At 49.2% G+C, this 12,905-nt stretch overlaps 1 protein-coding gene across 7 annotated transcripts in view; it reads right to left on the bottom strand.

Moving 5' to 3' along the window:
- The window catches only part of LOC105496497 (sulfatase 2), a 131,465-nt gene that overhangs the window by 74,664 nt on the left and 43,896 nt on the right, over positions 1 to 12,905 (bottom strand). For all 7 annotated transcript variants that reach the window (XM_011767004.3, XM_011767003.3, XM_071079169.1 and 4 more), the window contains exon 3: positions 8,268 to 8,507. In XM_011767004.3, the coding sequence (XP_011765306.2) occupies positions 8,268 to 8,507 (240 nt within the window). The remainder of the gene's footprint in view (positions 1 to 8,267; positions 8,508 to 12,905) is intronic.

Below are 12,905 nucleotides of genomic sequence, written 5' to 3'. Positions count from 1 at the left end.
GACCTCGGCTCACTGCAACCTCCACCTCCCTGGTTCCAGCCATTCTCCTGCCTCAGCCTCCCGAGTAGCTGAGATTACAGGCGTGCACCACCACATCCAGCTAATTTTTGTATTTTTAGTAGAGATGGGGTTTCACCATGTTGGTCAGGCTAGTCTCAAACTCCTGACCTCAAGTGACCCACCTGCCTCAGCCTCCCAAAGTGTTGGGATTACTGGCATGAGCCACCATGCCCGGCCTGGGAGCTGGCATTTTAGAAATGAGACAATCAACAAGACACATGGGCAGAATACACAGTCAGTGGTGTTCAGGGGTGACGGGGGCACTGGTGGGAAAAACTGGGATAAAGAGGAGGCATGGGGTAGTCAAGGCAGGCTTCTCTGAGGAGGCAGCATTGGAACACAGACATGAGGAAAGTGCAGATGTGTAGAAGTTTCGAGAAAAGGAAAGAAGTGCAAAGTACTATGAGTGTGTGCGTGTCAGGCGTGGCTGACTGCTTGAGAAGCTGTGGCTGGAGCACAGTGACTGAGGGGAGACCAGGAGGCTGAGAGGGTTTGAAGGGAAGGGAAGGATCACTGGGACCCTGAGGTGGCTGTGGGGGCCTCTACCCTGAGTAGGTGGGAGCCAAGGAGAGCTCTGCCCAGAGGTTAAAGAACATCTGAACTAGGCTGTGTTGAAAACAGACCAAGGGGTCATAACGGCGGAAGCTGGGGGATCCCAGGAGAAACCTGGAACAGGGCAGGCGGGGAAGACAGTGACGCAGATGGGCTGGTGGCAGCAGAGGGAACTCTGGGCGTATTTTGAAGGCAGAGCTGACAGGGTTTGCTGGACTGAATGTGGAGTGTGAAAGGAATAGGAAAAAAAAAAAATCAAGAATGGCACTAAGGTTTTGGCCTGAGCAACTGGAAAACTGGAGGCGCCGGGGAGGAGGGAGCACGACCAGGAAGGGATGCTGGACTCAGGCTCGATGTGCCGGGGAGAGCTCCAGGGGCGATGGCCAGGACGCAGAACGACCAGGGTGGAATGGGGTTCAGGACAAGGGGCTAAGGGCAGATCCCAAGACAGTGGCAGGGAAAGAGGGGCGTGGGGCCACTTTATAGCATCGCAGAGGAGGATGGCCCACGCAGCAGCCCTCCTGCCCCTGTGGTCCTGAATGAAACCACTTTAGGGAAAAGACAAGTCTCACTTACACACGGCAGCAGGTCTTTCGCTGGGGATGCCAAAATGCCCAGCAGGCACCCTTCCATCCTCCCACGTGAGAGGGCAATGGGGTGCCCCACGTGTCCCACCATGGTAGGGGTCAGCAGGGCACAGAGGCCCCCCAGCCCCTAGTGAGGGTTAGCTGCCCAAGGTTGATGGCCAGGTTCCAGTCCTCAGCCGACCTCTCTACCCAGCTTTGGGTGAGAAGAGTGAAAATAACTGGGGTGCTCAGGGCCAAACCCCAAAACAGGCTCCGAGAGCCCTGGCAAGGACTGGTCTTATGAGGAGGATGTACTCCCTGCTCCCGTGGTGCATTTTAGAACATGATGCAGAAGGGCAGAAGGCCCGCCACCATCTCTGCAAAAGCCTGGACCAGATGGCAGAAGCTGGGGTCCGGAAACAATCTCAGAACTGCCAGATTCAGGTGTGGACGGAGAAAGGCATTATCCCAATGGGGAGAAAACGGCACTTCAATCTAGTTCACCAGAAAGGGCTGGAAAAGGTTGGCTTTTTGTTGATGTTATTATTATTATTATTGTTATTATTTATTTTATTTTTTTGAGATAGAGTCTCATTCTGTCACCAGGCTGGAGCACAGTGGTGCAATCTCGGCTCACTGCAACCTCTGCCTCCTGGGTTCAGGTGATTCTCCTACCTCAGCCTCCTGGGTAGCTGGGATTACAGGCACCTGCCACCACACCCAACCAATTTTTGTATTTTTAGTAGAGACGGGGTTTCACCATGTTGGCCAGGTTAGTCTCAAACTCCTGACCTTGTGATCCACCCTCCTCGGCTTCCCAGAGTGATGGGATTACAAGCGTGAGCCACCGTGTCTGGCCAGCTGATGTTACTTTTTGTTTTTTGTGTTTTTGCTAAAGGCAGTGTAGTAAAATTGTGATTGGCACTCCAGTATGCTTTTCCTTATCCTTTCCAGCAGCCCTTGATTTCTACCTGGCAGTCCAGGTGCTGGGGAAAAAGGGACTCAGCCTGCTGCTGCCGAGCGGGTGACCCAGGCTGGGCGAGTTGGTACAATCCATGTGCTTTCCACGATGACTGGCTCAGGGGCTCGCATGTGACTCAGGGTGGTCCAATCAGAAGGGATCTCATGCCTTGAGCCTTCTGGAAAAGGATGCTCTCTTGCTCCTGCCAGAGGTGGACAAGGAGGCACAGAGCCGCTGGAGTGCCAGCCACCATCTCCAGACCTCCAGCCTTGTGATATGATCATGATACTCATAAACCATGAGATCCGACTCTGCCTGATACTCGCCTGTATCTTCTCCTTCTTTTTCTTTGAGACAGAGTCTCACTCTGTCACCCAGGCTGGAGTGCAGTGGTGCGATCTCAGCTCACTGCAACCTCCGCCTTCCAGGTTCAAGCAATTCTCCTGTCTCAGCCTCCCTTGTAGCTGGGATTACAGGTGCACGTCACCACGCCTGGCTAATTTTTGTATTTTTAGTAGACACAGGGTTTCACCATGTTGGCCAGGCTGGTCTCAAACTCCTGACCTCAGGTGATCCTCCCACCTTGGCCTCCCAAAGTGCTGGGCTCACAGGCATGAGTCACCTTGCCTGGCCTGTCTCTTTTGTTTAGGGAGCAAAAAATTCAATGTTTTTGAAGCCAGCTGCAGTCGGGGTTCCTGTCCGTTGGATCTAAAGGCAATCTATTGCCATGAGCATCACACATCTTCAAGAGCAAACAGGGCAGCCAGGAAGTGCATTCCCTTGCTCAAGCAGAGCTCACACATCAACATCACCTCCTCAGAATCGAGGGGAACAGAGCTACAGTAGAATTGCTGAGTGGAAGGAGATGCCCTTTATCAGTTTTGCCAGGAATTGGCAAACCGCTCTTCAAAGTGGAGGGAACAATTTGCCATCATACTGCTGAGTGCATGTGATTTCCTGTTTTCCTACATTCTCACCAACATGTGGTGCGATGAGGTCTCTTCGTATTTGCCGTGCTCATGGCTGGGATGTGATCATGCACTGTTGGCTGCGTTTGCATTTTGCTGATTACCAGAGAGGCTGAACACATGCTGATCCGTGAGCGCAACTTACCGTGACATTAATCAGAACACTGGCCTGAGGTGGGCTGTGTGATTGTGCAAATCGTCATCGTCATTGCTAAATTTTTTTTTATTGTTGTTTTTTAAAAATTGAGATGGGATCTCGCTGTTTTGCCCAAGCTGGTCTCGAACTCCTGGCCTCAGGTCATCCTTCCACCTTGGCTTCCCAAAGTGCTGGGATTACAGGTGCGAGCCACTGCACCCAACCATCATTGCTAAATTTCCCAAGTGCCTACCATGACCCTGTACCAGACACTGTTCTAATATATTTCATCTTCACAAAACTCCATGAGTTAAGTGACATTATTAACTGTGGCTGAGGTGGCCAAGACACAGAGGCTAAATAACTTGTCCAAGTTCATGCAGCCAGAAAGCAGCAGAGACTGGATTCGAACCCAGGCAAAGCTAATGCCCTCAACCACTCTGCAGAGAGCTGGGAGGTGTCTCATTCTGGGAACACTGTACAACTTTGACTTGCGGGTGTATAAGTGATCACAGGCAGGGCAACGGCGCTTCAACTGCTGAACTGTGTTAAAGGATGACTATAAAACCTTTGTAAGGCCGGGCGCGGTGGCTCAAGCCTGTAATCCCAGCACTTTGGGAGGCCGAGGCGGGCGGATCACGAGGTCAGGAGATCGAGACCATCCTGGCTGACACGGTGAAACCCCGTCTCTACTAAAAAATACAAAAAAAAACTAGCCGGGCGAGGTGGCGGGCGCCTGTAGTCCCAGCTACTGGGGAGGCTGAGGCAGGAGAATTGCGTGAACCCGGGAGGCGGAGCCTGCAGTGAGCTGAGATCCGGCCACTGCACTCCAGCCTGGGCGGCAGAGCGAGACTCCGTCTCAAAAAAAACAAAACAAAACAAAACAAAACAAAAAAAACATTTGTAAAAACTGAGGATGTGGCCGGGCATGGTGGCTCACACCTGTAATCCTAGCACTCTGGGAGGCTGAGGAGGGTGGATTGCTTGAGGTCAGGAGTTCGAGACCAGCCTGGCCAACATGGTGAAACTCCGTCTCTATTAAAAATACAAAAAATTAGCTGGGCGTGGTGGCGTGCACTTGTAATCCTAGTTACTGGGGGTGCTGAGGCAGAAGAATCGCTTGAACTCAGGAGGTGGAGGTTGCAGTGAGCTAAGATTGTGCCACTGCACTCCAGCCTGGGCAACAGAGTGAGACCCTGTCTCAAAAACAAACAAACAAACAAACCTGAGGATGAAATTGATCCTTCCAAGGGTATTCATATCTGAGATCCAATCCCCCAAGTTGTAAGAAGCCATACAGAGAAATATTCATGAACAAATTGATATTTATCCTGCTTAAACTTAGCTTCTCTCATTTTGTCCTTTGTCAATCTCCATTGCAAACATGGGGCCATGCAAAGCAAGATCACTGCAAAATGAAATTGCAAATCTTTTAAAAGATGCAGGGTTTGTGAAATTAATTAAGATGATGCTGGAAGATAGCTCAAAAAACACATGCAAATCCACTGACGAATAATTACCTGGTCTATAAAGATACTACATGAAGGAGAAGAGACTATTGAAAAGGATGATGAAGTATGAAATGCACTTCACAGGGTAAGATTCAGATGTCAAAGAATTACGAGAGGCCCTTGGAAAAACTGATGAAATCTCAAACACTTTTGCAAAAATGTCCCTGGTGAAGTAAAGGATATCATCTTGTGCCATCCATTTAAATTTGTGAAACACATTATATTCCTCCCTACAATTCATCAATTCACTTGCTTAAAGAATCAACTCATTAGTTACAGCTAGAGCCCAATCTTTGTTAAATATCATTAGATACAACCTAACAGAGGGCCGGGTGTGTTGGCTCACGCATGTAATCCCAGCACTTTGGGAGGCCAAGGCAAGTGGATCACTTGAGGCCAGGAGTTTGAGACCAGCTTGGCCAACATGGCAAAACCCCATCTCTATAAAAAATACAAAAATTAGTCAGGTGTGGTGGCAGGCGTCTGTAATCCCAGCTATTCAGGAGGCTGAGACAGGATAATCGCTTGAACCCAGGAGGCAGAAGCTGCAGTGAGCTGAGATTGTGCCACTGCACTCCAGCCTGGGTGACAGAGCAAGACTCTGTCTTAAAAAAAGAAAAAAAGAGACGTAACATAACAGAGTTATTCTTGAAATATCGTAGTTTCATTTCTAGATCAAATACCTTACTAAGTACATTAAAAGCACTATTTATTATGAAATGTGGGCCCACTTAAGTAGCATTTTTCTGGGGTCAGTCTTCCTTAGTTTGGGCTGATCTCCTCTATTCAAATGACTATCACAAACACAAAAGTCTAATAACCGTTAGGGTGGCCTAGACTTTACTTGTCCTTCAGTATCCATTTGCTTCTTCTCCCACAGTAAAATAATTTTCATCTGGGTAAATGTCCACCTAGAATAAGACTACATTTCGCAGGCCCCCTCGCAGCCATGCATGGCCATGTGACTTGTTTCTCACCAATGGGAAATAAGGAGAAAGGGAGTCTGAGTCTCTGACCACTTCATAGATCAGGGCCACCAGAACTTGGAATTTTATTTGACACTCCCGGTCTCTTACACACACGGCCAAACTTAAATCCAACTGAACCAACTTTGCCAGGTGGCCACATGAACACAGGGTTTAATATGGCTGAAGACTCAGCAGGAACAATTTATTTTTGGTCCCTGAGGGATTAAAAATTTACAATATATTCTAATATGTATGTACAGATCAATCTAAAAGGAAAAAATAATCTAGAAGGTTTTGAAGTCGTTATAGATTTTTGTCATTTTTCTTAGTCAACACTGATCAGTATGACATATCATACAGTTGGATCTTTAAAATATTTCCACTTTAAACAACAACCTAATATAAAACTCAAACCTGAGCTTCCTAGCTGCCAAGGCAAAGAGGGAAAGTATACAGGGTATGTGGCTCTTACTATTTAATAACCAGGAGTACACCAGTTCATCAGACTAAATGGTGCTTTCAGGGTCCTGAGTTCTGAAAGTAAGATGGGGTTCCTTGTACAGAGTGGCATTCTAAATATAATGAATAAAATTCTCAGCGGCAGTTTTACAAACATGTAAATGTTCTCTGTGTCTGGCTCTTTACACTTGACATTATGCTCCCAGTCTTCTTGAGGGTATAATAATGAAGCATAGTTGAATAAAAGCACTTCTTTAGGGAGACAGCTTTTTGGTGACTTGCATACACTCAAGCACAAGTTTGGGAAATCCACTTTAGAGAATGTTTATTCTTCAGATGGTTTGTTTTCTCAAGTTGTCTGTAAGATTTTGGAACACTAGCCTTAAGCTCCCACCCTTGGCCCTCAGAATGTCACAGAACATGTGAGCTTCCTTTCAGTCTGATGAATACGATTTCCACGCCCCCTCTGAGTTCCCATGATCTTGCATTCCATTTTGATTATGCCACAAACACCTCACCTCTGGGCAGGTCTCTTTTTTGGGCCGCAGTGGCCCTGGCTGTGAAATGAGGGGGATTGATGAGAACAAGTTTAGGGTCTTTACTGATCTTCCGGCATCCAGAACGAAAGGTTTCTTTATAGACCTTTCACCCAGAGGTTGTGGAAAGAGAGTCTGTGAGCCACATACTCACCCCTCAGACATACTTTTTTTGGCCCCCAGTATACATTAAACAGAAAGTAAGTTGTGCCGGCATATTTTAAAATAATATTTTCAGTGAAATATTCAGACTTTAAAACATTTCAAGGTTGTCACTCTTGAGTGCATGGCTGTACTTTCTGGACCCAAGTTGCAGGTGCATCTTCAATAAGGGCCCACTGCTCTGCTGCGGGCCTGCCTGCCCTGCTTCTGCTAGCAATATCCAGGCCCTCCAACCATCTAGGCATGGTAACCTCTGACACATGTGGCTTTCTGCAGAGGCTCAGGGGAACCAACAGGTGGTTGATTTTGCACAATGGCACGCACGATATACAGGAACAAGGTATAGGAACGAGGCCTTCCTAGTTCTCAGCAGAACATACTTTCTAGGTGATTCTGGCTGTGGGATGAGGCTGTAAGAAGACACACCTTACTGGCTTGCTCCCCACCCCAAAGCATCCCTGCCAGCCCACAATGTGTATCTGAGAGGTAGCTGCCCCGCCTCGAGGGCTGCAGGTTCAGGGCTGTGAACAGGGCTGAAGGAGGCATCCATCCTTCCCTTGCGGCACTCCCACCCAAACAAACCCCTTGTCACTTGGATGCAACTTCCTGGGGTTGCAACATCTGAACCACAGTATCTGATTTCACAACTGCCGCAGCTTCTTACCCAAGGTGGGGAGTATTTATTTATTTTTAATTAAAGCAAGTTAAATTAATTGAGTCTGAAGGGTTTTGCAATAGGGCTGGAGGTAAGTGACTATACTGTAATTGCATCTCTACCTCAGACAACCAGCCTGGTAGGTGAGCCTTCAGAGCCCACCAAAGACCTCCTGCAGGATAAGCAAACAGGAACCAGGTCACCCTCCACCGAGGACGACACTTACCGGGTGTGTGGACAGTCAACCACCACGTCAGCTTCTGCACCACCTTGGTTACCGCCATGTAGAGAGTGACCACACAGCCCCATATCTGTTGCCCTCCACGAATTCCCATCCCCCACCCCCATATTTTGGAACCTTCTTCCAAGCTGATGGTTTGAAGTCAACACAACAGTCCCTGATGTGCTTAATAACAATTAACAGAGGATGCAAACTCATGCACGGGCACCTTGTGGCCTCTCTGCACTACAATTCATATTTTGAAAAGACTCACTTTTTTGGGGGGGAACTCAAATTCCTTTGACAAGGTCACTTTGCATCACTACTGTAGGCAAATACATCTATATTTCTCTAATACACACAGAAATAAATGCACAACTCTGAAATTATGAGAGAGTTGCTCTAGGGGCTATCCACAATCATCTCGGGTACCACAGTGGCGCACGGACCACACCCAGGGATGCCCGCCTCGGCTGTCTCTCCCTTCCTGCACCCACCCCCGTCCCTGCTCACCTGTCCGGTAGCCAGTGCTATTGAGGTACACGGCGAAGGTGCGGCTCTCGTGCTGCGCCTGCCAGGAGGGCGAGGAGCAGTTCTCGTTGTTGGTGTAGGTGTTGTGGTTATGGACGTACTTGCCGGTGAGGATGGAGGAGCGCGAGGGGCAGCACATAGGCGTGGTCACGAAAGCGTTGATGAAGTGCGCCCCGCCCTGCTCCATGATGCGCCGGGTCTTGTTCATCACCTGCATGGAACCTGCAAGGTGAAGGTGGAAGTGAGGCGCAGGGCAGGAGACCCGGGGGGCACCGGCACTGGGGGGACTCTCACCGTGGCATCCCTAGGTCTGGAGCGGGCACATTCTGCAGACTTATGGGGCAGGGACCACTGGTGGCATTTGTGGACGGGGCCACTGCTGCACCGTGGGACCGACCGGCACCATCAGGGAGGACCCTGGGTCCTGAGTCTGCCTGGACACTCCTGCGGTCCAGGTCTGGAGTCTGGAGGATTTTGCAATGGTGCTGGAGGTGCGTGACTGTAAGCGCCTGTACTGTCACTGTCCTGTACTGTAATTGCATCTCTTAAATAAATATTTAAATATTTTAAAATATGCATCTTTTAAAACAGGTAAAAACCTGTTTATAAATGACCTGAGACTGGAATCGAACTGTTTTACAAATTTTAAACAGAACATTGTTTTCGTTTTGTTTTTTCTTTCCGAAACCAACCACCATGTAAATTGAGGGAAGATTATTCTTTGTTTTCTTTGGAACCTTCCCAAGAATTGTTTGCTCTTATTGATCTGGTCATGCCAACCTGGTGGCAAACCTTCTCCCTGAGTATTCCCTGGCTGGGGTGCCCTGCCATCAGCCACAGACCCTGCTGGCCTCTTGTCCACATGTTTCTTCGAGCCTGGAACCCATCAACCCTCACCCCAAATCCAACCCATCAGCCTAGTACACCTCTCGTAAGGAGCCTCTGGCACCACCCTGGCCGCCGGGGATTGAGAGCTCTGAGCACTCTTGCAGCGTGTGTCCTGAGCACTCTTGCAGCATGTGTCCTGAGTACTGATCATACCCCAGGCTTTGAGATTTCAGTCATGCCTGCTCTTCTTTTCTTTTCTTTTTTTTTTTGAGGCAGCGTCTTGCTCTGTTGCCCAGGCTGGAGTGAAGTGGTATGATCTCAGCTCACTGCAATCTCTGCTTCTCAGATTCAAGAGATTCTCTTTCCTCAGCCTCCCAAGTAGCCCCCATACCTGGCTAATTTCTGTATTTTTAGTAGAGACAAGGTTTCGCCATGTTGGCCAGGCTGGTCTTGAACTCCTCACCTCAAGTGATCTGCCTGCCTCTGCCTCCCAAAGTGCTGGGATTACTGTCATGAACCACGTTGTCTGGCCATGCCTGCTCTTGTTCCTCAACCAAGCTGTAAGCAGAGCAAGACACTTAGGAAGAAAGGAAAGAAGGAAGGAAGGAAGCAAATGAACGTGTGTGGGAGCCCTACTGTGTGCAGGCCACAGTCACAGGAGGGCAAAGGCCGTGTGCTCCACTCAGTGCTGAATCCTCAGCACTGCTGCCGTGTGACACACAGTGTGTACTCAACATAGGTGTGACAAGTGCATGCTCAATTGTATGCTGTGGTTGGTGCCCAGACCTTTAGTGATTTGATGGAAACATTCCATGGAAATCCTCTCTCTTCCTTCTATGGCCATCCCTGGATTTTCCCCTTTTCCTTGCAGTTCTTAAGGTGTGCAGCAGGTTGAATGGTGCCCCCGTCCCCTAAAGATAAGACCATGTCCTAATTTCTGGAGGCTGTGAACATGACCATATTTGGAAAGACGGTGATATGGTTTGGCTGTGTCCCCACCCAAATCTCATCTTGAATTGTGGCCCCCATAATTCCCACGTGTTGTGAGAGCGATCTGATGGGAGACGATTGAATCATGGGGGTGGTTTTCCCCATACTGTTCTCTTGGTAGTGAATAAGTCTCACGAGATCTGATGGTTTTATAAAGGTTTTCCCTTCTGCTTGGTTCTCTTTCTCTCTTGCTTGCCACCATGTAAGATGTGCCTTTCACCTTCTGCCATGATCCTGAGGCCTCCCCAGTCACATGGAACTGAGTCCATTAAACCTCTTTTTCTTTCTAAATTACCCAGTCTCAGGTATGTCTTTATCAGCAGCATGAAGACAGACTTAATACAGGGGGTCTTTGCAGACGTAATTAAATTGAGGATACTGAGGTGAGATTTGTTCTGGATTCCCCAGGTGGGCCCTAAATCCAGTGACAAGTGTCCACATAGGACACAAAGTGGAGAAGACGCACAGGCACAGAGGGGAAGGCCACATTCAAAGGGAGGCAGAGACTGGAGGGATGCACATACAAGCCAAGGAACAAGGAACTCCTAGGGTCCCAGGGCTGGAAGAGGCAACGAAGGGCTCTCCCCTAGAGCCTTCTGAGGAAGCACAGCCATGCTAACACTTTGATTTCGGACTTCCGGCCTCCAGAACTGTTGAGAGAGTACATTTCTGTTGTTTTAAGCCACTCAGTTTGTGATTTGTTAGGACAGCAGTGGGAAACCAAAACAGGGTCTACCAGGCATGTGGAGGCTGTGATCCCACTCACCTAGCAACCCCCTAGAGACCTGAAAACACACATTAGACCCACCACAGCCTCCTGGGGATCTGGGGAGGGCCCTCTGCTCACCAATCAGCTGCTTCTACTTTCAATTTTTACCACCAATCAAGGCACCAAGGTCTTGCCCTTGAGGTCCCAGGATTGTACACTGGCTGCCCTCCCACCTCCTGGTCTCTGCCTCAGCCGTACCCCCAGCCTAGGATGCTCCCACTCCTCCAGTCACAGGGCTACCTCTGTCTTCTTCAAAGTATTGATCAGACACCATCTTCTTGGAGAGGCCCTTCCCTGGCCTGTATTGAAACTGCCTCCCCCAACCCATAGCACTCTCCACTCTGCTTCCCCACTCCGTGTCTCTCCATAGCAGTTACTGTCCTCAAACATAAGTCATTTTGATTTCACTTATTTGTGTGTTGCTGCCTTCACCAGAGCACTCCACAAGGGCAGGGACTCAGCCTACTTTGTTCACTGCCTAGCACAGTGCCTGGCACATCATGTGCTCAACAGACACCAGCTACAATAACACATCGAATACTATCTCACACTCTTGGGTTTTCATATCTCAGGAGTCCAAACCAGTTGATGTCCACAGATCTGTGTGTTGGTGTCTTATAGAGTGGATTTTAAAAATTTGATATTAATAGCATCACACAGAATATCTGCTCTCCAGTGTGCCACACTCCCCTGAACTCCCTACAGTCTTACGCCACCTGAACCCACTCTCATTACCTGCCTGACCCCTGAACGCTTGGGTGTTGCAACCTTCTGGTATACCTAGGGAACTGAGAGCGCTCCAACTTATTCCTGGGGAAGAGGGCAGTCTTCTATGCCAACAATAATCATTATACTTAATAGTGGCGACTATCACTGGCGGAATGCTTATGGCAGGGCTGAAGACACTCATCACTTAATTCTGCCAATGGCCCATTTTACAGAAGAGGGAACTGAACCTGGGAGCTGAATGACTGGCTAAGGCTACACAGCTGGGCAGGCAGAGAAGACTCAAACCCAGTAGAGGTGGGGTGCTGAGTTTCACATTCACAAAACGTTGCTGTCACACGGGAGGTGGTAACAGTGTCCTGAGGAAGTACAGCGAGGTCCCCATGCTCCTGGTCCCCTCTTGGCTTCAGTGAAGCTCAGAATGGTCCCTTGGTGACCCAGAAGGGGGCCACCTAGTGGTGACTTCATCAGGCACACCAGTGGTGGGGCGGCACAGAGTCACATCACCAAACACCAGGGACACTGGTGGTGTGAAAGGCCGCTTGGAGCTCCAGGCAGGGGGTGGCACTGACTTAGGTTAATTGCGTGAGTTGGTTTCCTTCTATTTAGGGCAAGTAACCTCAGCTTTTCCTTTAGGGTAGTAGAAATCCTTCTTTTAAAAACAACAACAAACAATTACAGCCAATTTTTAAAAAGTAAGTAATAGTACAAGTGGCATACAGATATATGATGAAAATTGTGAGGGAATGATTAGAATTTAGCAATCACTGGCTTGGTACAACCGGGACCTGACATCCCTTGATATGTGGCTTGGTACAACCCTGACATCCGCTGATGTCATCTGGCTGTCGATTAGACCTCGAGTGCCACACCCACAGCCGAGCCCTGATGTCACCGTCCCTCCAGCTCCTCCCAAAGCCACTCCCCTTTCCTCTGGGTACTCGGGCAATCATCTTGGCTACGGTTCCTCCCATCTTTCGGTTCCCACATCCAATCTATCAGCAAAGCCTGTTGCTCTCTCTTCAATGTAAGCATCCACGGTCAGACCCTTGCCACCTCCCCTGTGGGCCAGGCGATCATCCTCTCTCCCTGAAATCAGGCCAATTGCTTCCTGATTGGACTCCAGTCACTTATTCCCCATGGTGCAGCCAGAGTCTCCTCTCCTGACACTCTTCGGGGCTCCTGCTCACTCAGAGGAGCCTCCTTCAGGCCATCCACAGAGAGTGGTGGGACCCAATTCCCTCCCTCCCTAACCCCATCCCCCTCTCCGCCCACTCTCTGCAGCCGCAGGGGCCTCCCCTCTCTCT

The sequence above is a fragment of the Macaca nemestrina genome, chromosome 15 (genome assembly GCF_043159975.1).
Source record: "Macaca nemestrina isolate mMacNem1 chromosome 15, mMacNem.hap1, whole genome shotgun sequence".
NCBI classification, from domain to species: Eukaryota; Metazoa; Chordata; class Mammalia; order Primates; family Cercopithecidae; genus Macaca; species Macaca nemestrina.
This window is presented reverse-complemented; position numbering and strand designations above follow the sequence as displayed.